We start from the raw sequence: 22386 nt of genomic DNA, 5'->3' as shown, positions 1-22386 counted from the left end.
TTTACATCTTCCATCACATACACAGCTATACATATACAACCATGCTTACACACCCGCTCACACACACACACACACACACCCAAGGGTTCAATCCCACGCAAAGATAAAAACATCCACACACGCAAACACCCCTCCCCCCCTATCCGCACACACACATCCATCTACGCAAAGATACACACATACACACACACACACACACACACACACACACACACACACACACACACACACACACACACACACACACACACAAGCACACACACACACACACACACACACACACACACACACACACACACACACACACACACACACACACACACACACACACACACACACACACTACCTTGTCCACTAAGAAACCTTTCCGACCATCACATTTACTAGAAAATTAACATTACGAACACCATTTAAAGTCCAGAACAAGTACAAATCTATTTAGCACACCATACGCTTTTAACAAATTAATTACCACAGCACAGTGACAACAGTGCTACACAGTGAGCTGGCGGCCACTGGAGCTGTGACTTGCTGGTAACCAAGATGCTGTGATTTATCCGCAGAAGACGAGGTGCTGACGGGGGCGGTGCTGGGGCCGGGCCGCTCCAGGGTGTGTGCCACCCTCTCTGGCACTGATTGTGCTTCTAGTGGCACTGGTGATCCTGGTGACCTTCAACCTTACAACGCCGCAACTCGCTACGTTGGCACTGAAAAGCCTCGTAGTTATAGCGATGATCCTGGAACTTTTGGGGCTGAAGGAGAAGTAACGTCGTGCGGGTCAGATCAGGACCTGACTTCTTTCACCGTCTGCGCCTTCGTCAGGATGGACACGAGAAACAGGCGTTCCTCGCTGCTAACCTACGTCAGTTGGGCCAACATTGTAATAGGTATGACCTTGCTGACCCAGCTAGAAAGGGAAAGGGAGTCTCACTAGGAGAATTGCTGTCCTCAGAGGTGTTAATGTACGACAAAAAATACAGCTCTGCTTGTGTGTGTGTGTGTGTGTGTGTGTGTGTTTGTGTGTGTGTGTGCGTGCGTGCGTGTGCTTACCTTGTTGTACTCGCCTAGTTGTGCTTACGGGTGTTGAGCTTTGGCTCTTTCGCTCCTCAACTGTCAATTAACTGGTGTACAGATTCTGGAACCTATTGGACTCTATAAAATCTACATTTGAAACTGTGCATGAAGTCTGCCTCCACCACATCACTGCCTAATGCATTCCATTTATTAACTACTCTGACACTGACAATATTATTTCTAATGTCTCTGGCTTATTTGGGTACTAAGTTTCCACCTATGTCCCTTTGTTCGTGTTCTACCCTATGCTAAATAATTTGCATTTGTCCACCCTGTCAATTCCCCTGAGAATTTTGTAGGTGGTTATCATGTCTCCCCTTACTCGTGTGTGTGTGTGTGTGTGTGTGTGTGTGTGTGTGTGTGTGTGTGTGTGTGTGTGTGTGTGTGTGTGTGTGTGTGTGTGTGTGTGTGAGTGAACGAGTGAGAGAGTTATATATAAATATACATGACATAGTTATTTTCAAAATAAATTATTTTATGTTTCTACAAATGCATTACGTCAAGGCTAAATAGCCAGTGTAAGGTTGAGAGCCAGTCTTAGTTCTGCCACACCTCCTCCAGAGGCGACCCGTCTGGGGCTGGCGCTGCTGGTGCAGGAGCCAGACGGCCAGGACCTTCACAGCTTCTTTGAGGCCAAGATGCCCCCGGAGGTCTGGCGTCACTTCTGTCTCCAGTTTCAATACGACACACTTCAGGTGAATGAACACGAATTCCTCTATTAATCATGAATAAATGTTGAAAAAGTAATTCGTATAAAAATACAGCAGTTCGGGGGATCAGTGATGATTCGTAAATGTTGTATGTTTGGTGTTATATTATTTTATTTTCAGTTGTAATTTCCTCTGAAAGGTTCAGTGTTTTATCGATGGCGAGGAGATAATGGCAGCGAGACGCTTGATGGACAGGATACCCAAGAACACCCCGTCACTTAACGATGGAAAAGGAATAGCAATGAAGGAAGAAATGGCAGACATGGAAGGCCAACCTCGACGTCCTGTGGAAGAGGAACCAAGCGTTACAGAGGAGCCCCGAAAGGCGGAGGTGAACGTGGTGTGTGTGGAAGGGAACGGACAGCAAGGTAGCCTAATGGCAGATGTGGCTGGGGTCACATTTTGGAAAAGAATACTTGGTACAGAGATGCTGCGTGCCATCTCTGGTTGTCACCAGCATCACCATCTTCACCAACCCGACCTTGAAATGAATCCGCAGTGGTTCGTGGTTGGTAACGCCTCATTTCGCTCGTACGAAAGACATACCTTGTGTGTCTTCGAGCCACGAGCGGTGGTGGTTCAGCTCCCCGGGACGTACGCCCGTCACGCAACAGTATGCCAAGCCATGGGAGGCGCCCTCGTCTCCGACACAGACCCAACCTCGGCCACCCTGACAGCACTCTATGGGTTAAACGACACCTGTGTGGACGCCGGTGGCCTCATCACCTGGCTCAAGGGTGGCCACAGGGTCAGTGAGGCTGAAGTTAAGATGCATTCCGAGGAGTGTCCAGCGATGAGTGTGGAAGGGCGCAGATGGGCGTCCTGTGAACTGCAGTTGGAATGTTGTGTGTGTGAAGCGTCTGCCTCCGTCTTGTACACCCTGTACGGCCACGACGGCAGCCTCTTCGATCACAGTTACTTCATCCCTACACACACCACGACGCTCATGTTTACAGGCCTCGGCGGGTCAGAAATACTACGGAAGAATAATGGTTGGGTGCTAAGATCGACTCAGCACAATACCCAGTGGTTGCTGGGAAAGTTTGAGGTGCCTATTGGTCGTCACAATTGGAGTACCGGGGAGCAAGAGGTCGTCCTGGCCCTTAGTATGTGTCGTACGACTCAATTCGCTTGTGATGACGGTCAGTGCATCCCGCAGACCTCTCGCTGTGATGATATTGTCCATTGTTCCGACAGCTCGGATGAGGCTGACTGTAAGGTGGTGGAACAGCCACAAGGGTACCACGCCGACTACCCTCCACCTCCACGACCGGGAGAAGTACTACCAGTGGTCCTTGGCTACCACATCGACGTCTATGATGTCGGCGACGTAACCACCGAGGAGGGCGAGACTAGCATGGACTTGGGCATCACCGTCTCGTGGTTTGACCCGAGACTCAAGTATCTCAACCTGAAGACGAAGATCAAGAACTACTTCCCGTGCGAGCTGGTGTGGACCCCGCGTGTGCGTCCGGTGTCTGGCCGCCGCCACGGCACTATCTTGACCTCCAACAACTACGAGAAATTCTGCTACGCCTACAGCAACGACCAGACTGAACTACGTCCCCTCCACGACCCGCTCATGAGTACGTCAACACCAGAATTCATCTCGACTTGCATTATTTTTCCTCGGAAAATGTGTAAATAAATAGCAACTCTACACCAGTACTAACGACAATATACATACACAAAATCAACCCTCCCACACACACGTATGTATGCTCATAACAATTCTCCTGTTGGTTCCCTGCTCGTCTCCCCTCAGGTCACTGGACAGACGGGGCGACGACTGCCATAGAGCTGTATCTGGGGATCCTAATCAAGGTGCCGTGCCACTTCCACCTCCAAATGTACCCGTTCGACGTGCAGCTGTGTAACCTCTCCTTCGTGGTGGTGAACGACCCCTGGCGGAGTGTCTTCCGCAAGTCTTCCCCCGGCAGACACGTTCCCTATCTCAACGCTGTGAGTTCTGCTGCTGATAATGTGTAGAGGAAGGTACTTAATACAGGTGCTGAGAGTATAATCCCCCGTACTTCCTCCACGTGCTGTGTGTATTACCCGCGTCTGTGCTAAACACGATTAGGAAAGATGTTTGGGAAGTACATGTGACTGTCTCCTTAATGACTCTTATATAACATTTGTTTCTAGTTAAAAACAAAATCACTTAATTTATCATTGTACACATTAGCAAGAAAGGTATTGAAGATAATTATCCACATGCAACAGTTATCATTAGACTTAGAATGGTAGAAATCACTGTTGCAACATATCTCAACATAGCAAAGATAATGGATGTTGTGGAATAATATGAATGCTCTCCTATTATCTTGTGGAGGTCCCAGGGACCCCACGGCCCGGTCTCCGACCAGGCCTCATAGAGTAAACTAGTGGCTAGAATTGTTCACGAGATATTTATATATGCTAGAATTATAATTTTCAAGCATAGACCAAAGTAAAAAAGAACAAATGTGCCGTTTTTGTCTCTACCCGATAAACCGTTTTTGCCTTGATAAAAATTTCAACGGTCAGATGTCATTATTATAAATTCCCTTTGAGCATTGTAGGTCAGGATAACATATTGATTATAGGTGACTTATTGACTTAGATAATATTGATCAAACCGTGACTCACTGACCATAGTAACGAACCGACCATAGTGTGACCATAGTAACGTGTTAATCATCTCACACATCACTTGCTCATATCAGTGATGTTGATCAATTATGTCGAGTTTTGTGTTCGTCATATTGCTATGAATATATATTTCTGAATCTGTCTGTGTCATCGGTTTTTGCATGTCTGCGTTCGATCCCCGATAGTTTAAGGGGTTGGATACAGCACCTTCCCTTCGACCTATCCCAGCTCCTTGTCCTCATATCTCTTCTCACTTTATATATAGTCACAGTGGCTTAGCGCTTTCCTTACGGGCTCACCATAGCCCGTGCTACATGGGCATTTCGTTCTGAGTAGCTAAATCTAAAACCACAGCAACACTTTCCCCTCATAATGAGGTTGGTGTGGTGCAGCGGCGGGTGTTGCTGGAGTACTCTCTGGAGGCCCTGACGACGGAGGCGGGCTGGTCTCTTCAGGGCGCCGACAACAACACCAACTGTGTCCTCACCTTCCACCTGCGGCGCCTCCACGGCTACCACCTCACCAACAGCTTCTTCCCCAGCATCCTCATCTTCTTCATCTCCTACGCTACCTTCTTTTTCCAGGTAACACTCACACTCTCTCTCTCTCTCTCTCTCTTTCTCTCTCTCTCTCTCTCTCTCTCTCTCTCTCTCTCTCTCTCTTTCTCTCTCTCTCTCTTCTCTCTCTCTCATTATTTACTGAATTTATATTTGGCATTTGAGATAATCATGCAAAAGTGCATGTGTGTGTGTTTTGCAAGGTTAAGTTTAGCCCCTTTAGATGCTAAATGATTCTGCTAAATGTATCCCTTTAAATGTCAAGGCTCCAGAGCACATGACCCCTTCAGCGTGACCACTTGACCTGGCACCCTTTACGGTGGTCACTCATTACCTGATCACCACCAACAGCTACCAAAAAACACTTAATTATTCCTGTTGTCGGCATCAGGAGGCGCCCCCCTAGGCCACCTCCTAACCTTCTACAGAATGCAACCAACAGCATTTGCCTAATTTCCTCGCTATGTGAACAGTTGTATTAGGTGAAAGGAAACGTGCCCAATGGTTTCCGCCCTGCCACGGGAGTGAACCCAGATCCCGCGGTTAACCTGATAACACTGTGACCTATGCTACAGGACCTCCCTAAGACACCACAAAGAGATCCTTCGAGTTTGAGCTTTTGAACAAAACTAGATTTTGCTTTTTTCGGACCAAGTTTCCTCCTTCTCTTAGTGAACTTCGATGTTCATTTCTGTCTCTGTGTGTGGCGAGAAGGTGGAGGACTTCACCAACAGGATCATGATCGCCCTTACGGCACAGCTGGTGCTGGCGGAGCTGTTTTCCTCGACTACAAGTTCCTCCGTCAAGACGCCCTACCTCAAGCTCATTGACGTGTGGTACGCGGCGATCATCACCTTCTGCTTCCTCATCGTCATCAGCCAGATCGTCACCAACGTCGTCCTTCACAGAGTCCGCCTCCCCGGGATCATTGTGAGGGTGAGGGAGCTGGACTGGCCGCAACAGGCCAAGGTAAGAGAGAGAGAGAGAGAGAGAGAGAGAGAGAGAGAGAGAGAGAGAGAGAGAGAGAGAGAGAGAGCTAGGGAGATGGAAGGGAAGGGGTGAGCGCTCAACAAGACCCATTTTAGAATCATGACCTTTACCTGTGTTCTTAACCTTTGAAAGGATTCTTACTTGCACGCACAGATTCATACACACCTACACAAGCACACACCTCCACAAGCACACACCTACACAAGCACACACCTACATAAGCACACACCTACACAAACACACACTTACACACCTACTCAAGCATACACTTACACAAGCACAGAACTATACAAACACATAGATACACACCTCAACCACACACATGCAAACCTACACACACCCTTCAAAAGCACACGCATACACAATTATACTAGCATACACACACACACCTTCAAAAGCACGCATACACACCTATACTAGCATACACACGCACATACAAACCTACATACTCACCTATACTAGCACACACACACATACAAACATACACACACACCTACACTAACACACACACACACATATATACACAAATACGTAACGCATATAACTGCTATCAGTCAATAAATTTAAACTGAATGTCGTCTGTGAATTTTGTATCTATACTGATTAGGTTTTAATGGACTATTAAGGACTTCATTCATGAAATATTAAAGTACTCAATCCTTTTTATCTTAAAATCAGTCAAACACTGCAAGGCAGATTCATTCATGTTATGCCTTTCACTTTCTATAGAGTCAACAAACATTGTAACTCTCCTTGATGGTACTCCATATTCTTCCCAGCCTGATGTCTTCTGATAATTACTTCCTTCCTTCCTTCCTTTCCAGGTATCCCCGCTGTTCGTACGGCGTGTCGGAGTTCGCCATCGGCGAAAACAGAAACGCAACGCCATGCGCCAACAGGTACCCAGTTCAAGTCGGGAGATGGCGCTGCTCTCTAACTCCGTGGCCAGGGTATCCCTTCTCGCCATGGCCGCTCTCTTCGTTGTCTTCTATGTGTTGATGGCGGCGGGGTTACTGCGGGTAGTCGGCAGCGGTACACAACCTTCCCACGAAGAGCAGGTCTTTCTGCAGCACTACGAAGTACCATCAGTGCTGCCTCTCTAGCACCACCACGAAGAGCAGCCCCTCTAATTGCTCCAACTATCCATGTGTTACCCCACCACCGGAGCAACACATGGGTAATCTAGATAAACAAAAAATCTTCTCACTGAACCTTCAACGAGCGATCGATGGCAAATTGAGGAACTTGGACGGATCGCTGACGCCACCCGCCTCTGTTGTTGTTGTTGTTTTAGATTTAGCTACTCAGAACGAAGTGTCCATGTAGCATGGGCTATGGTGAGCCCGTAAACACCCGCGTCTTTTGAGAGACCAGTGAGTATACAAGAGTTGGCTCCAGAAACCAACCTGCCTTGTTTTGATTGGATGTTGCTTCTATTTACCCGATGTTCTTGACCAATTACAGATTGCCACGTGTTGCTTGCCGACTATTGGCTGTGACGAGTCGCATGAAATAAATACGGAAATTGTCAGAGATCCCAAGATGTTCCATCTTTTTTTTTAAACAAAATGATATACTTCATACAAATACAATATTTAAGTGTTTAATACACAATAAATTTTATCTTAACTCAAAGAAAATTAGTCCTTGACGTTATACATGATGGCCATGGTTAATGAGAACTGTGTACGCTGTGAACAGGCGCACTGTACGTGGTAAACAGGTGCACTGTACGTGGTACACTGTACATGGTAAACAAAACCAGTGACCATGGTAAACAAAAGCAGTGACCGTGGTAAACAAGAGCAGTGTACGTGGTAAACAAGAGCAGTGTACGTGGTAAACAAGAGCAGTGTACGTGGTAAACAAGAGCAGTGTACGTGGTAAACAAGAGCAGTGACCGTGGGTAATAAGGTCACGGTAAACAAGATCACAGAGCGGCGTAATCAGACGGAAACAAGAAGGAGGTGAAGCAAGTCGACCTTAAAGGCAACATCGCGTCATACGGGAGACACACAACAGCCTATCAACGTTCTTTTCCATACTGATGTATTCGGAGAAATTGTGTGCAAAAAAAAATAAATCATTTATCGTATTTAATATACCGTATCTTAAAATGTGCCTATAATCATCTGGTGTAGGCCTATAATGTAATATTATTTTCAAAGATATAATCACAAAGATTAGGGCAAATTAGTTTCGAAAGGCTGCAATCAAATTTCGCATCAATATAATCTCAGAATTTTTGCTGCTTTCTCAGCAACGATGCATTTAATGGTTTATGTCGTCGTAGTCCGTAATGTAAGAGAAATCATCAGTAGTTATCGGATTTCCACATGAATAGGGTCAGATGCTGTGTGACCCTTAGCCTCATACAACGATGAAGCCTAAATTAATCATCCAAATTTGGACAGATAACATGGAAGCGCCTTCGGAATACGAGAAATGGAATATAAATAATAAATTATTTAAATTCTAGAAGTAAATTGATGTTTGTTAGAATTAAAAATAGGATTGGATAGTAATAACGCATGTTCGGTTACTTTCGAATGGGTTATTTATATAGAGGGAACCTGGGAGAGACTGAACGTGTGTTTGGTTGCAATGAGAGTTGTTGGGGGTTTGCAACAAAGGCTCAGGCTGGCCCTGTCAGCACCACCTGCTCTTCCACCTCCTCCTGCTCCTCCCTTTGTCCGTCTGTGTTCTCTTCTTCCTCCACCTCCCTTTCTACGTTCACTGTCTCTTTGCATTTCGGTTTTCTTTAATCAATATATCTCCGATGTGATAATTTGCAATTAGTGACACATTTCAAGAAATTGAAGAGCACAGCATTGTTTGATATTTGATAAACTAACTATTGTATAAAAGACTTCATGTAGAAAAACACAAAGATAAAATTTTTAATTGACGTTCCGCTCGATGGGGATATATTAAATTTAACAGATATACCGAGATAGTACTTATAAAAGGGCAAAGTTGCAGACTGAATGCACTCCCTTCAGATGGAGTTTTATGCTCTGATGATGATGAGTTCGTTGTCCTTGAAGTTCATGAGGTGTTGCTACTGGGTCATATGTGTGGCACAAACGTTGTTGGTGTTTCATCACGACAGATTTACCAACCTGTGTTTGTAAATCTTCGTACCCATGTTTGGTAGTGTTACACACACAGGAACACAGTTTCCCAACTTTTGCAGGTCATCGTATACACCCCTGTTGTAGTTACCTTGTACTATAGTGTCTAGTTATACTCCTGAGGAAGATTTGGCTTGTAATAGATGTCTTGTGCACAATCCTAACATTGAGTTTATTTTAACTGTTAGTTATGCTATTTGCTCTCTGTCCAATCTGGAGAAAACACATCGCTCTGGTTATGTGTTGTTAATGCTGTTGTTCATGAGTATAGTTGCTTGATTTCTGCATTCCTAATGAAAGATATAAGGGTACTTAAAGTATAGGAAAGAATAGGTATTATATTGATATTCATCTTAAAGAACTGCTAGCTACATATCATAAAACTGCAGATAAAAATTCACTCAGTGTGCCATGTTTTGTTGTTGTCATGGTGATAGAAAAATTGCACAAGATATATTTGTAAGTTTATTTCCTATAAATGTGAATACTGTGTTTTATCATAAACTTTGAGTGAGGTACTCTAGAAGTAGCAAGCCATCTCTTGCTACTTCTAAAGCAATCTGTATTGTAGATTTAACTTTATTCAATCTATTACTACGTCAAGGACAAAATTAGATATAATGCTTAAGACATCACCATAATGAAACCATTTCACAATGACGATTTAAGGGAATGGTCACTCTTCAATTGATTCCATGAATAAATTAGCAAGCATGGCACTAATGGGAGATTCCATTATTATGCTGATTTTTTGCATTAGAATTAAGAATCAAAACATAAGTAACTGTAAAGTATACAGAAGTTGATCAGGTTTATGAAATTGTTACAGAATAGTTTACCTTTCAGTTAACTTAAGGCTTTCTCAGCTGGAATCTTGTAAAAAAGAGAGGTTACATTAACATGTAATTTTAATTATGTAACTTAATAGCTAATTAACTTAATAGCTAATTAAGTTATCCGGTGATGTAAATTTGCGTCTACTGAAGCCACTTGGATAAAATTATAAAATGGTAAAAAAGTTATTTTCCATTATAATTTCCTTCAAACTGCCTGTTCCCAATATTTTGTGAATTTGTTGGATGAACGGACAGTGTGACAAACAGCCGAGCACTAATTCCCAGGTTCTAGTCCAGGTAGTGATGTGGAATATTGGTTTCACAATTTTGTGTGATTTCATTCATGTATGGCTGCTCTGCATTCGTGTATGGCAGCTGTGCAGTTGAGAATTTCTTCTGCAGTCGTGTAGAGCTGCTCTGCAGTCGCATATGGCTGCTTTGTAGTCGTGTGTGACTGCTCTGTAGTCGTGTATATTCATTCCGTAGTCGTTGGTGGCAACTCTCTAGTTGTGCATTATTTCACGATCATTAATAGGCTTTCATTTAATTTATAATGAAAGTGTATATCTCTATCTTCTTATCAATATACAAAATACATAGTCAGAAACAATAATTATTGCATTCTACATTATTTTTCAGCATTGAACATCAGAAAATTCTTGAGGTAAACTTTTATGTCTTTAACACGCAAGGCTTTTATATTTTGTATAATTATGATTTGCACCATTGTTGTACAAACAAATTAAATATTTGCACATTATTCTCATTTTCATTAACGTTGAACATATTCAGTGGTTAGGAGTGGAGTTGGACTTTAAGCCTATCAACCGTGAAAGGGTTATTATGGCCACCACAATAACTTACTGACCAACCAGCAAGAATGTTTTAGTCCAGTACTAAGGTTGATTATTTGGATGAAGATTAAGCCACCCAAGAGGTAGAACGGGCATGAATAGCACGTAAGTGGTAGATTTTTTGGAGTGAATGTGATCTTCGGTCTTGAAATGATATACTGCGTGCTGTGCCTGCATTTAAATCGTCAGTCCTTACTGTGTGGCTGTTATCGCGGGGGAGGATACTGCCTGACTATTTATGAGGGTGTCCAGCTGCTGGACCCCTTTTTTGACAAGAAAAGTGGCAGTGTTGATGGCTTCAGGGTGGTTACTACAAGATTCAGTGACTCTTAAAGCTCTTCTAATGTCGTTGGTTGCTTGACATTCCAGGAGATAGTGAATCAATGGCTTTTATGTGAGTGTTTGGCAGAAAATGCAATCCCTCTGGGTTCACAAATTTCCCAGTTGCATCTGTAACCTAGACGTAATCTATGTAACGGAGCTGCCTGCTACTTCCCTGTGGATTCCTTTTGGGACATTTAACCTGTCCCGGACTAAGGTATGTTGTTGTTGTTGTTTTAGACTTAGCTACTTGGAACGAAATTCCATGAGCCCATAATTGAGTTCGGTTATTCGCGATAACCTTGTTACTGAGAGACTAAGGTAAATTATCAGTGTATATATACACGCGGAAGCAAAGGTACACCTCTCAGTGTGTATATGTCTTGGTGGCTTAAGTTAGATTAGGTAGGTGGCATGGGTTAGGTTAGGTGGGTGGCTTGGGTTCGTGCGTTTCTCGTTAGGGTAACACTTTAGGTTAACAAGAATATAACGAGTGTATCTAGCCAGGCGATCTCTCTGTTGTGATTTAGTAAGATTTAGTAAACTCTGTATGGATGTTTGCCACATTTCATGACAGTTAACAGGTAAACAGGTTCGAATCTGAGTTACAGGGCTCACCCCCCACTGGTATACACATTACTAATACCACTTCGCCAGCGATTGCCTGCAAGGGGTATATTGTAGTAATTTAAAATCAGAAATGTCATGGAGGGTGCAGAATAACAAGTGCATTTAATCATGTGAGTTTACTTTTAATCATTCTAATTATAATTTTCCCAAGAACAAAAATGGCGTACCTAATATTAACATTGAGGTCACAAATTTCCCAACAATTCAGAGAGAAAACGTAAATTATATTGACAAATAAGACTAAAGAAAGATGCAGCAGAGTATATCCACCATTCTCTTAACGGAATGGCCAGCTACCATCAACAGGTCACCCTCAGACGAACTATCCAATATTAACGTACTGTATTGAATAATAAAAAAATCTGAATTTATTCAAGTATAAATGGACTCGATTTTATATTATAATTTTGTTTATAGTTAGATCTAAGGTAGGTTAGATTAAGTTTTTTGGTATTAGTTGTCAATTAATTACATATACGGTAAGTGGGCGCAACATTTTACAAAGGTGCAATTCGGAAATCGGAAATTCCTTGTCGTTCAATGTGTAGAAACGTTGGAATAATGTATAGAGTTTATTTTCAGTAAATTGGGAAAAGGGGCGGCTGCTGGATTGACAATCTCGTGTTTGAACTTCATTGGCTACTCGTTTCGGTGAAACGTTTAGTAGTTTGCAATGCAGTGAAGTGTAATTTTCAATGCAGTGAAGGGTAGTTTGCAATGCACAAGAATGCTAGGCTTTGCAGAAATATCATTTAGTCATTTCCGGTGGAGTTTATGTTAGATTAGGCAAAGTTAAACTGAATTTGGTTGAATGCACAGTAGCCTATAAGTTAAGCATTGTTGTTAAATTAAATTTATATTTTGTTAGGGAAGGCTGGATTCAGCGAAGACTAGGATAGATTCAACAAACTAGGAGTCAACAAACTCTTGCTATTGAAGTCATATTTAGTGTGATTATTAATCTTACAACAGATTCACGAGGTCTGCTTCTGCATTTTTACTTGTATTTACTAGGAAAAAATATTTCGAAGCCGAATGTCTACTTAATATTTAACCGCCTCTCTTCCTTGTATCGGCTGTAACATTCTAAATAATAAATTACAACTGGTGAAAAAGCTTCCTAATTTTCACATATCTTAATAATATCGTATGAGGTGGTCTAGCTACGAACCACAGAATGTTCGCCTAAGGTGTGACTTTTGGGGGTCACAGTGACTCTGTGACCACAACAGTCACTGTGATAACATTTTACTATTAAATTAAGAATACGTAATTTCCAGCTGTTTATTTTACTTTGCTGATAATACTTCACAACAACTGGGGTAGTCATTTAAATCACCATGAAGGCACCACTAACGCATTATACGCTCCTTCTAACCTCACATCTGTCCACCACACTGATAAAAAGCTCGTCGTCTTTATTTGATAAAATAAATGTTACAGTTAGACGAAACATATGAAGGAAATGATTGCATTAAGGGAGAGCAAAAGTTCGCATGGTTTACAAGGCCAGGTTTAGTATCCTAGTACCCAGCTGGGCACTGGATTACGTACACTTAAGGTCCAGATAATCAATGGTCTGCTTAATCAAGGTCAATGAGACTCAAGACCCTGATTAAGACCCTGCATGATTAACTTCACCGACCATCAGGGCCCAAAATACAAGAAAGTCTTGGGCATGAATTATCAAAGTCATGGCTTGGTCGATGTGATTCATATAAGACCTTATCAACCGCGAGATTGATAAGGATTGCTTACTGACCAACCAGCAAGTATAAATTAGTCCTCAACATTGTCGAGGACATAAGTTAACTCCTAGTGTACGTACACCGATAAGTTGGTCACACCTCTGTGTATATTCCTGGACACTCAGAACTCGTCATAACCAACAATGTTGACGGGTAACTGTGCAAAGTGCATGACAGCGAAGACATCCAAACATCAAGCAGATCGACAGCATCTTGGATAAATGCCCTTATGGATAAACAAGATATTTCTTAATCATAAGTAAGAATATAGGGTAAAAATATACATTTAGGAAAGTAAATATTCCCCTAAGTTAAAGGTATGAAACAAATTGGCAAAATGCAGGAAATTGGCTATAAGCATTCTATTATATATTTGATTTTGTTTATTTTGGGACAAATATAGATCACAGAGTAGGTGAAGGTGATGTATAAATATATCTTAAACTAATAAATCGTAAATAATTGTAATGACAATAACAACATAATAAGTTAAGTAACACAATGTATAGCTTTTAGATAATGTGAAGTGACATGAGAAAAGTTGAAAAATCAGTAATTGAGACGTGCTGGCATCTGTATGGTGTTTCTGCGCTTGAAGATTTAAGAACAGGCGCCGTAAAAATCCTCTACAGAACATTCCCTTAGGCAACAGTTCTTCCTGACATCACCGAGAGACCTGGGTGCCACAACTGGCCAGTCAAGTTCCTTATCTCGTTTAGCCATATTGGTCCGCAGGTCGCCCAGGAATGGGATAGCGTAGTTAACCCTTCCGAATCCATTTTCTGTGTCTTGATTGATATCAGCGTTTTCGTTTATCATTCTAATTTTCGCTGGCCAGAGATTGTTTGAGTTCTCCGGTAGAAACATGCGATGGTAGCCGTTTGCTGACAGCCATCCTGATATAAGGGAAACAGTGTTTTATGTACGTGTACATAATTCATTGATATCAATACAGATAAAGTAAATATTGAGAAATTTAAAATTTTTGTATAATTTCTGTCAAAACACCATCTTCAAGAATTTCTAGACAACTATTATCATCTAAATGACAAATTGAACGCTACTCAAAAATTAAAAACAAAATCAGTATTCCTATATCACTGGAATTTGGATGTTTTTATAAGAAAAAAATCGAATTCTCACTTTGAATATCAGCCAAGGTGATGCTAGCCGCGTCGTCAACGTCTACCACTGAGCTCTGGATTGGATGGGAGTCGAACTCAGGGATACAATCCCAACCTGCAAATATATTAATATAAAATGTAGACAAGCAACAATCAATAGATGGCCAAGATGAAAAAAAATATATAGCGAAGGTGAGAGAAACGAAGACACAAATTAAAAGAAGATTTTGGAGACAAATACTAAAGGAGAGAGAGAGAGAGAGAGAGAGAGAGAGAGAGAGAGAGAGAGAGAGAGAGAGAGAGAGAGAGAACACGTAAGTGTAGCTAAAACAGAAGTCAGTGAGGCAAGGTACACTAACCTGTGTTGCCACAGGGAGATGATCGCCAGGGGCGGTTGCTAACATCTACGAGCGACGCTGCATCTGTGGAAAAAAACAAGATATGAGACATCATTTATGTTGCTTTATCCGATCCCTTGATCGTCCTCGCCCCTAAATCAACAAATCAACAACAACATTTATGTTGCTTCTATGGGGGGAGGGGGGTGTCACCCATCTCTCTTAATTCCATCCACGGTCCGCCTGTCTACCTGTCTATTCATCTGTCCGTCTTTGTGTCTCGGACAGTCTTTTTCCTCTTTATTAAACTCAGACTATAGGGTTCATTTGGATTTGTGCTAATGTTCCTAATGAAACTGCAAGCTACAAGCTGCTATTCTCCCTCAGCTGTATACATGTCTGAAACCTATCCATCCTCGTTGCAAAATTACTTAATTACCTAAATGCTTAAACACACATATAAGCTCCATGTTCTTGGTGAATAATGCACCGTTCAGCACTGATCATTGATCGGTGGATGTACACACATCGTTAATTTTTCCTACGTCCCACTTTTGCATGTAATAACAAAGTCATTTAACAAGCCTAGCCAATTTATTAAAGGGTTAACTGGCTAACGTTTTAGGTCGAGGACCATAAATTTGGTCCTTGTGTGAGCAGGAACGGGTATTGAAAGTTTGAGCTTAATAATATCAGTTTATGGGAAAAAATTAATGCACAAAAGTATAAAATATATATGCTAAAAAGTTTCTTTATACCGCTTGTTGGCGCGACAGTCTTTTCCCCACAACGGAATCAAAGCTGGATAATTTTATTGTCAGGTTGCGTTTGATGTCAAGTTGGGAATGTCAACAATGGAATAAATGTTCGCAACCACTGGAACGCAGAGGCACTTAGAGCATGAGTGCTGGGATTAGAAGAATACTAAATAGACGCAGATATGCAAATTACAAAGCCATAGATACAGTAATATTAGATCAAGAACATCAAGGCAAACGGCCTAACAAAACGAATCATTCAAACAGAAGCACCATCGCCGGGGTGAAAGACCAAGAACAAAGGATACGAGAAACAAAAACACGCATATCAAAATGTAAATGACAGCATTTACAACGACACAAAACAGTCACTGTCATGTCAGTAATCAACAAGGACACAAAACAGTCACTGTCATGTCAGTAATCAACAAAATTGACACAAAACAGTCACTGTCATGTCAGTAATCAACAAAATTGACACAAAACAGTCACTGTCATGTCAGTAATCAACAAAATTGACACAAAACAGTCACTGTCATGTCAGTAAGCAACAACGACACAAAACAGTCTCTGTCATGTCAGTAATCAACAAAATTGACACAAAACAGTCACTGCCATGTCAGTAAACAACAAAAATTCTCGTTGAATTAACCGACCATTCGCATTACAAGGAAAGTAGATATTAGTTTAGTTCACTTATTATGTACCCCATTCCCATCTTCGGGGGGGGGGGGGGGTTAGAAATAGCCTAAGCTACTCTATCCCTTTGAGATGCAATTCTTTCTTGTCTCAATAAACATACTTGAACTTGGTACATAATAGACTTTGGGAGGTCCACCTTACAAGATGCACCTCTGTAATCCATCCAATGGTGAACCCTTTCTACCCATGGTGCACCAACTCTAAAAACAGATTTTGCTTGTTAACCTTCAAAAATATTTTTACCCTCTTTATGTTTAAATAGTAATGAATAGGCTTGTGCACATAAACACTGTTGTCTTTGACAAGCCCTAGGGTATATAATTGGGGTTAAAACAATACTGACTATGTTATTTTGTCTCTGTTATGACCAGGGTTAGTCTTTATGATTGTTTTGATAAGGTTTGAGCTTGGGTGATGATAAACAGCAGCAATTGCAAAGGAACAAATTATGAATTCACGAGTAGTGGCCAGTAAACGTGCAGCGATGCCTGAGCACGACTCATTTCTAAAATGCAACTTACTGGTTGGTGTGAAGACTTGTAAAGTAAGCCAGTAATTAAGCTTTAAGCAGCCAGTAGGTTATGTCAATTCATTTATATTAAGTAAAGTGTGGTGGCAGAGTTAAAATATTTGATAAGTCGGTTATGTACGACGTGTGGACATATACCCGCGGTTAAGGGGGGTTTGAATTCAATTGCATCTGGCTGGTGATGGAGGAAGGTTGTTGCAGGAGGAGTCACCATGTTGTTATTAAGTTAAGTCCTTCCCCGTTACTGTACTGGCCAACTAGCTCTGCCTCCCATTTAATAACCTGTTATTGCAACTCCAAGGACACTATAATTTAATATTATTTAAGATACCTTGGGAGGGGATCATACGTTCCTATTCACCTAGTTAAGCTCTTTTTTTTTCTTTCGGCCCGACACTCAACTGTCAATCAATCTACTGTTACCAACTTCTAATTTTTTTGTCCATACACACACCCAGGAAGCAGCCCGTAACAGCTGTCTACCTCCCAGGTACCTATTTACTCCTAGGTAACAAGGGCATCAGGGTGAAAGAAACTGCCCAATTTGTTTCTGCCATCGCCGGGGATCGTACCCGGACCCTAGGCTTACGGGTCCAGAGCGCTGTCCACTCTGCTATCAGCCCCCCCCCCTCGTGTTAGGGTTAATGGGGTGTTCTTTCTACTGCTTCACCTGAGGTATTTTGGGCGTGTCTTTGCCAGGGGTTTGTAAGTAAAGTTCTCTATCCAAGAGATTCTAAGTAAATATAAACACACACCGAAACTACGACGTTGGTACAACGTTCGAACAAATTTTAACAACTAACCAGTTATAAAACCAATATAGCAAGTTATAACAACGTTCTAATACATCATAAACACGTTAAGCCAAGATGTAACAACTTATTACAAGTTGTAACAAGCGAAAAATAGAGACAGTTTCGGTTTGTTTTTCCAGGGCAGGTACTGCCATTTTTTTTGTTTGTTTAGAGATTAAGTTTATTACTAAATATTAATACCTGCACTCCGTACCGTGTTCAAGGTATAAGAGGGTATCATACCTCTTGATTAAATTCGATAGTAGTTCCCTGGGGGCCGGGCCTTACCTCTTGTCCCTGGAGGGCTTGTTAGTGTAGCCTTTGATGTTTAATTGGGGCCCTTTGACACAGTACAGTGGAGTGTTAACCGATAGTTCAAACCAACAGTAAGTTTAATCTTGCGTCTTACCAGTAAGATCGTAAGTCTCCAATTATTAGTGTAATATGCGACAAAACATTTGACCAATATGAGAATTGGCTGCTATGAAGAATAGCTGCATTCCTTATAAGAGAAGACTTAAGACACCAGAACCGAACCTTCTGAAGAAGCTGTATATTTATTTACTCTGGTGAGGCGAGATCCATGGAGCTGGGTCGTAATTTGGCAAATTTTACTGATTTTAATTTTCTTTTCCTTTACTGCCGTCCTTTTTTATTACAATATTTTAATGAATTATACGTTTATGGACGATTGGTAGGTGGCCCATTTTCCCTACAAATGAACATCAGCTCACGGTTCATGTTACAATTTTCACTAAAAGTAAAACAATTTATTCAGTCATTAGTTTTCCCGTCTCTAATAATAAACTCTAATTGTTTGTCCTCTAGGACTCCTAATAACAGCAGAGTTTCGTAAAGACGAACTCTTCCTTGGACTTTCGTGCTCACTGCAGCCACAGTGCAAGATAACGAGGGCAGTGAAATTCACAATTCTTCGTCATTCGCGAATTCAAACTGATGATTTTCAGCCGGTACGTGATCAGACCTTTAGTGTGTTGCTTAACGAGATACTGGTCAAAGGTTCTGGCTACAGCTGGTCTCATTGCGAAGATATATTTTTTCTTCTTTCTAATTAATGCAGCAAGAATGTCAACCTTTAAACGGAACATTGATTTTTATATATTATTTCAACTCTACACTCTCCCTGAGACTTATTTTTATTTATTTATTTATACAAGAGTTCTAAGATTCTCGTAAAGCCACTATTACGCATAGCATTTCGGACAGATCCTTAATCCCAATTTTTTCCCCGGAATACGACCCGCCAAGTCGTTTAACAACCAGGTACCCATTCACTGCTGGGTGATCATAGGCTACAGTTCAGGATTGGCGCCCAGTCAATCCTCCCCGGATAGGAACCCAGGCCAAAGCGCTCGCGAAGTGCAGAGCGAGTGCTTTACCACTACGCCACGGGGACTGCAATGAGTATCAGCAACATTCATTACAAATATATATATATATATATATATATATATATATATATATATATATATATATATATATATATATATGTCGTACCTAGTAGCCAGAACACACTTCTCAGCCTACTATGCAAGGCCCGATTTGCCTAATACGCCAAGTTTTCCTGAATTAATATATTTTCTCTAATTTTTTTCTTATGAAATGATAAAGCTACCCATTTCTTTATGTATGAGGTCAATTTTTTTTTATTAGAGTTAAAATTAACGTAGATATATGACCGAACCTAACCATCCCTACCTAACCTAACCTAACCTATCTTTATAGGTTAGGTTCGGTTAGGTAGCAGAAAAAGTTAGGTTAGGTCAGGTTAGGTAGGTTAGGTAGTCCAAAAACAAATAATTCATGAAAACTTGGCTTATTAGGCAAATTGGGCCTTGCATAGTAGGCTGAGAAGTGCGTTCTGGCTACTAGGTACGACATATATATATATATGTCGTACCTAGTAGCCAGAACGCACTTCTCGGCCTACTATGCAAGGCCCGATTTGCCTAATAAGCCAGGTTTTCCTGAATTATTATATTTTCTCAATTTTTTTTCTTATGAGATGATAAAGCTACCCATTTCATTATGTATGAGGTCAATATTTTTTTATTGGAGTTAAAATTAACGTAGACATATGACCAAACCTAACCAACCCTACCTAACCTAACCTAACCTATCTTTTTAGGTTACGTTAGGTTAGGTAGCCGAAAAAGTTAGGTTAGGTTTGGTTAGGTAGGTTAGGTAGTCGAAAAACAATTAATTCATGAAAACTTGGCTTATTAGGCAAATCGGGCCTTGCATAGTAGGCAAAGAAGTGCGTTCTGGCTATTAGGTACGACATATACATATATATATATATATATATATATATATATATATATATATATATATATATATATATATATATATACATATATATATATATATATATATATATATATATATATATATATATATATATATATATATATATATATATATATATATATATATATATATATATGAATACACTTAAAACCCTTTCAAATTTGCGGCAGCCTTGTATAGGCGATATGATATCACTAAATGTTTTTGAGCATATTTGCATATTTTTTGCACAGACCTGTGCATTCAGGTCTAGATGCACAGTGTTACCTTGTATTCAAATTTGTCCGCACCCGAGAGGCCCATATCGAATGCACTGTGTACTTAACCTATACTTTCACGTCATTAATTATTTTTTACAGTAGTAACTGTTGTGCCACATCACAGAACAAATATTGCAAATATTGCGTTTGCAAATTTGTCATGTTTTCATGTTAATGAGAGAGCGAACAACTCCGGACATGTAATATATATACATGACATGAGGTTTCCTAACAAATTTTGTTTTCTATTCACTTATGAGATTGCGGCGCTTTGTTTAATAAAAGCGTTTAAAGAAATTAAAAAAATAAAATTGTCAGAACTAGGTACGGCATCTCCCAAATAGCGTTGCAGTAAAACTAGGTGTGGTAGCTCTCAAATAGCAGTGCGGCAAAACTAAGCACGATATCTCCCATTAATATTTATTAGACGCATAATTTGTTCGCATATTACAAACATTGCTCTCCAGACGAAACTGATTATTCGTATATACTGATTGTTGATGCCCTGGAGGACAGGGGAAGAGAGGGGTTGCCCTTCATTTCCTCCCTAGGTGCGCACCCCCTCTGTATACCTTCCCGATTTCTCACCTATGCTACCACCAATATGAAAATATGCACAATATTTATATGATATGAATTATGTGCTAATATAAAGTATATAGTAATTTATATTTGAGAAAATTCCGATTTGAAGTGAACAGTATCTTAAAATTGATGCATGCTTCTTTGGGGTCGGCTTCTGGATGGAAGGAACATAGCCTAAGGACGAGTTGATGAGACAACCCGTGTGTAGTGCGTTTTTCATTCATAAACAAGACGACGATGAGTCACAATAATATGGCTGAAGATATGATGACTAAGCCACCACGAGGGGGTTGTGGACCACCTTGTCGTCTCCTCATCTTCTGGTGTTTGGGTTTGGTAATCATAAACAAGGTATTTGGCGGCTGCATGGAATGAACATTTTGGCTTTGTTGGTGAGGACAGCTGGTGACCCAGCTTGGCATCGGCACCAATGACACTGCTTTCTTGGTCTCGAACCCTGTAACCTGGCTTCAAGGCTTCGACACTCGTGCTCTTGCTTTCTTTCACTGCAAGTTATCTTCAATATTTGAACCGTGTTCCCTTCGGTAACCAACACAGAACTGCATTTCACGCACCGGTTTTATTTTCTTTGAGAGGATATCACAGCAAACGAGAATTCGTATGCAGTCATCTTAATAACATATACAAGTTCATTGGCTGTAACCTCGGGTTATAATCTGTCAAACCCTGCAGAGTATCGTTCGCATGAAGCAGCTTTCCCAGTCCGTTTCATCTTTTTCCAGACCCATAACTTTCTTGAAATTCATCATGACCTCCCTCGTTAGTTTATGAATAAACATTACACAGCTAGGGAGCCATTACAAACCCCCTGCTCTACCCAAACAACCTTAGAGGTATACCAAAAATTCTCTCATTTCTCACTAGTTTACGTTTTCTCTTTCTAGAAACTCGTTACAAACTCTTCAGTAGCTTGTTGATCGAATTAATATGTACACAGAAATATACATATCTTTTCATATATATACACCAAGAGTTTACTTTAATCGTTGACTATGTTCAGGACTAACGAATACTTGCTGGTTGGTCAGTAAGTTATTGTGGTGGTCTTCATAACCTATGCATCCACCCCACCCCCTGTATGTAACCTGCTATATTATTCAGTGTCCCTTGTAACCTACTGTACCTCCCCCCACTGTATCATGTGTAGCGTACTGCATCTATCGTGCAATTTCTCTTGCAGGCTTATGTATCTCATTGTATCACTATCCTATTGTATCTCAGTGTGTCAATTGTAGCCTTCTGTATCTCTCGCTGTGTCACTTGTAGCCTACTATATCTCTCTGTATCTACGCCTTGTAGGCGAAGGGCAAGAGGTACAACTGTTGTCATCTCTTGTCATAACCTTCGCCGGAGACCATCAACAACTGTTGTGTCTTCTGCCGCCACTATCGTACTCAGCTCTTTCATCACTGAGATGAGAGCTTCTCTATTGGGCCACACTTACGGCGCCCGTGTT

General features: G+C 41.1%; 2 protein-coding genes across 2 annotated transcripts in view; one reads left to right on the top strand and one right to left on the bottom strand.

The window, feature by feature from the left end:
- The first annotated feature begins 478 nt into the window (after positions 1 to 478).
- Positions 479 to 10618, top strand: LOC123770379 (uncharacterized). Its single transcript, XM_045762219.2, has 7 exons — positions 479 to 887; positions 1636 to 1769; positions 1924 to 3370; positions 3550 to 3746; positions 4811 to 5002; positions 5690 to 5944; positions 6790 to 10618. Exons 1-7 carry the CDS (start codon positions 824 to 826, stop codon positions 7066 to 7068), a joined length of 2568 nt encoding a protein of 855 aa, XP_045618175.2. The 5' UTR covers positions 479 to 823; the 3' UTR covers positions 7069 to 10618.
- Positions 10619 to 11841: 1223 nt separating this feature from the next.
- Positions 11842 to 22386, bottom strand: part of LOC123770275 (uncharacterized) — a 23120-nt gene continuing 12575 nt past the window's right edge. The window contains exons 3-5 of the mRNA XM_045761972.2: positions 14972 to 15034; positions 14632 to 14727; positions 11842 to 14384 (exon numbers count right to left, since the gene is read on the bottom strand). Coding sequence (XP_045617928.2) covers positions 14089 to 14384; positions 14632 to 14727; positions 14972 to 15034 — 455 coding nt within the window. The 3' untranslated portion in view covers positions 11842 to 14088. The remainder of the gene's footprint in view (positions 14385 to 14631; positions 14728 to 14971; positions 15035 to 22386) is intronic.

Source organism: Procambarus clarkii, chromosome 42, assembly GCF_040958095.1.
Source record: "Procambarus clarkii isolate CNS0578487 chromosome 42, FALCON_Pclarkii_2.0, whole genome shotgun sequence".
In the NCBI taxonomy this organism is placed as follows: domain Eukaryota; kingdom Metazoa; phylum Arthropoda; class Malacostraca; order Decapoda; family Cambaridae; genus Procambarus; species Procambarus clarkii.
The sequence above is the reverse complement of the archived record's forward strand: the minus strand, read 5'-3'. Positions and strand labels throughout refer to the sequence as shown.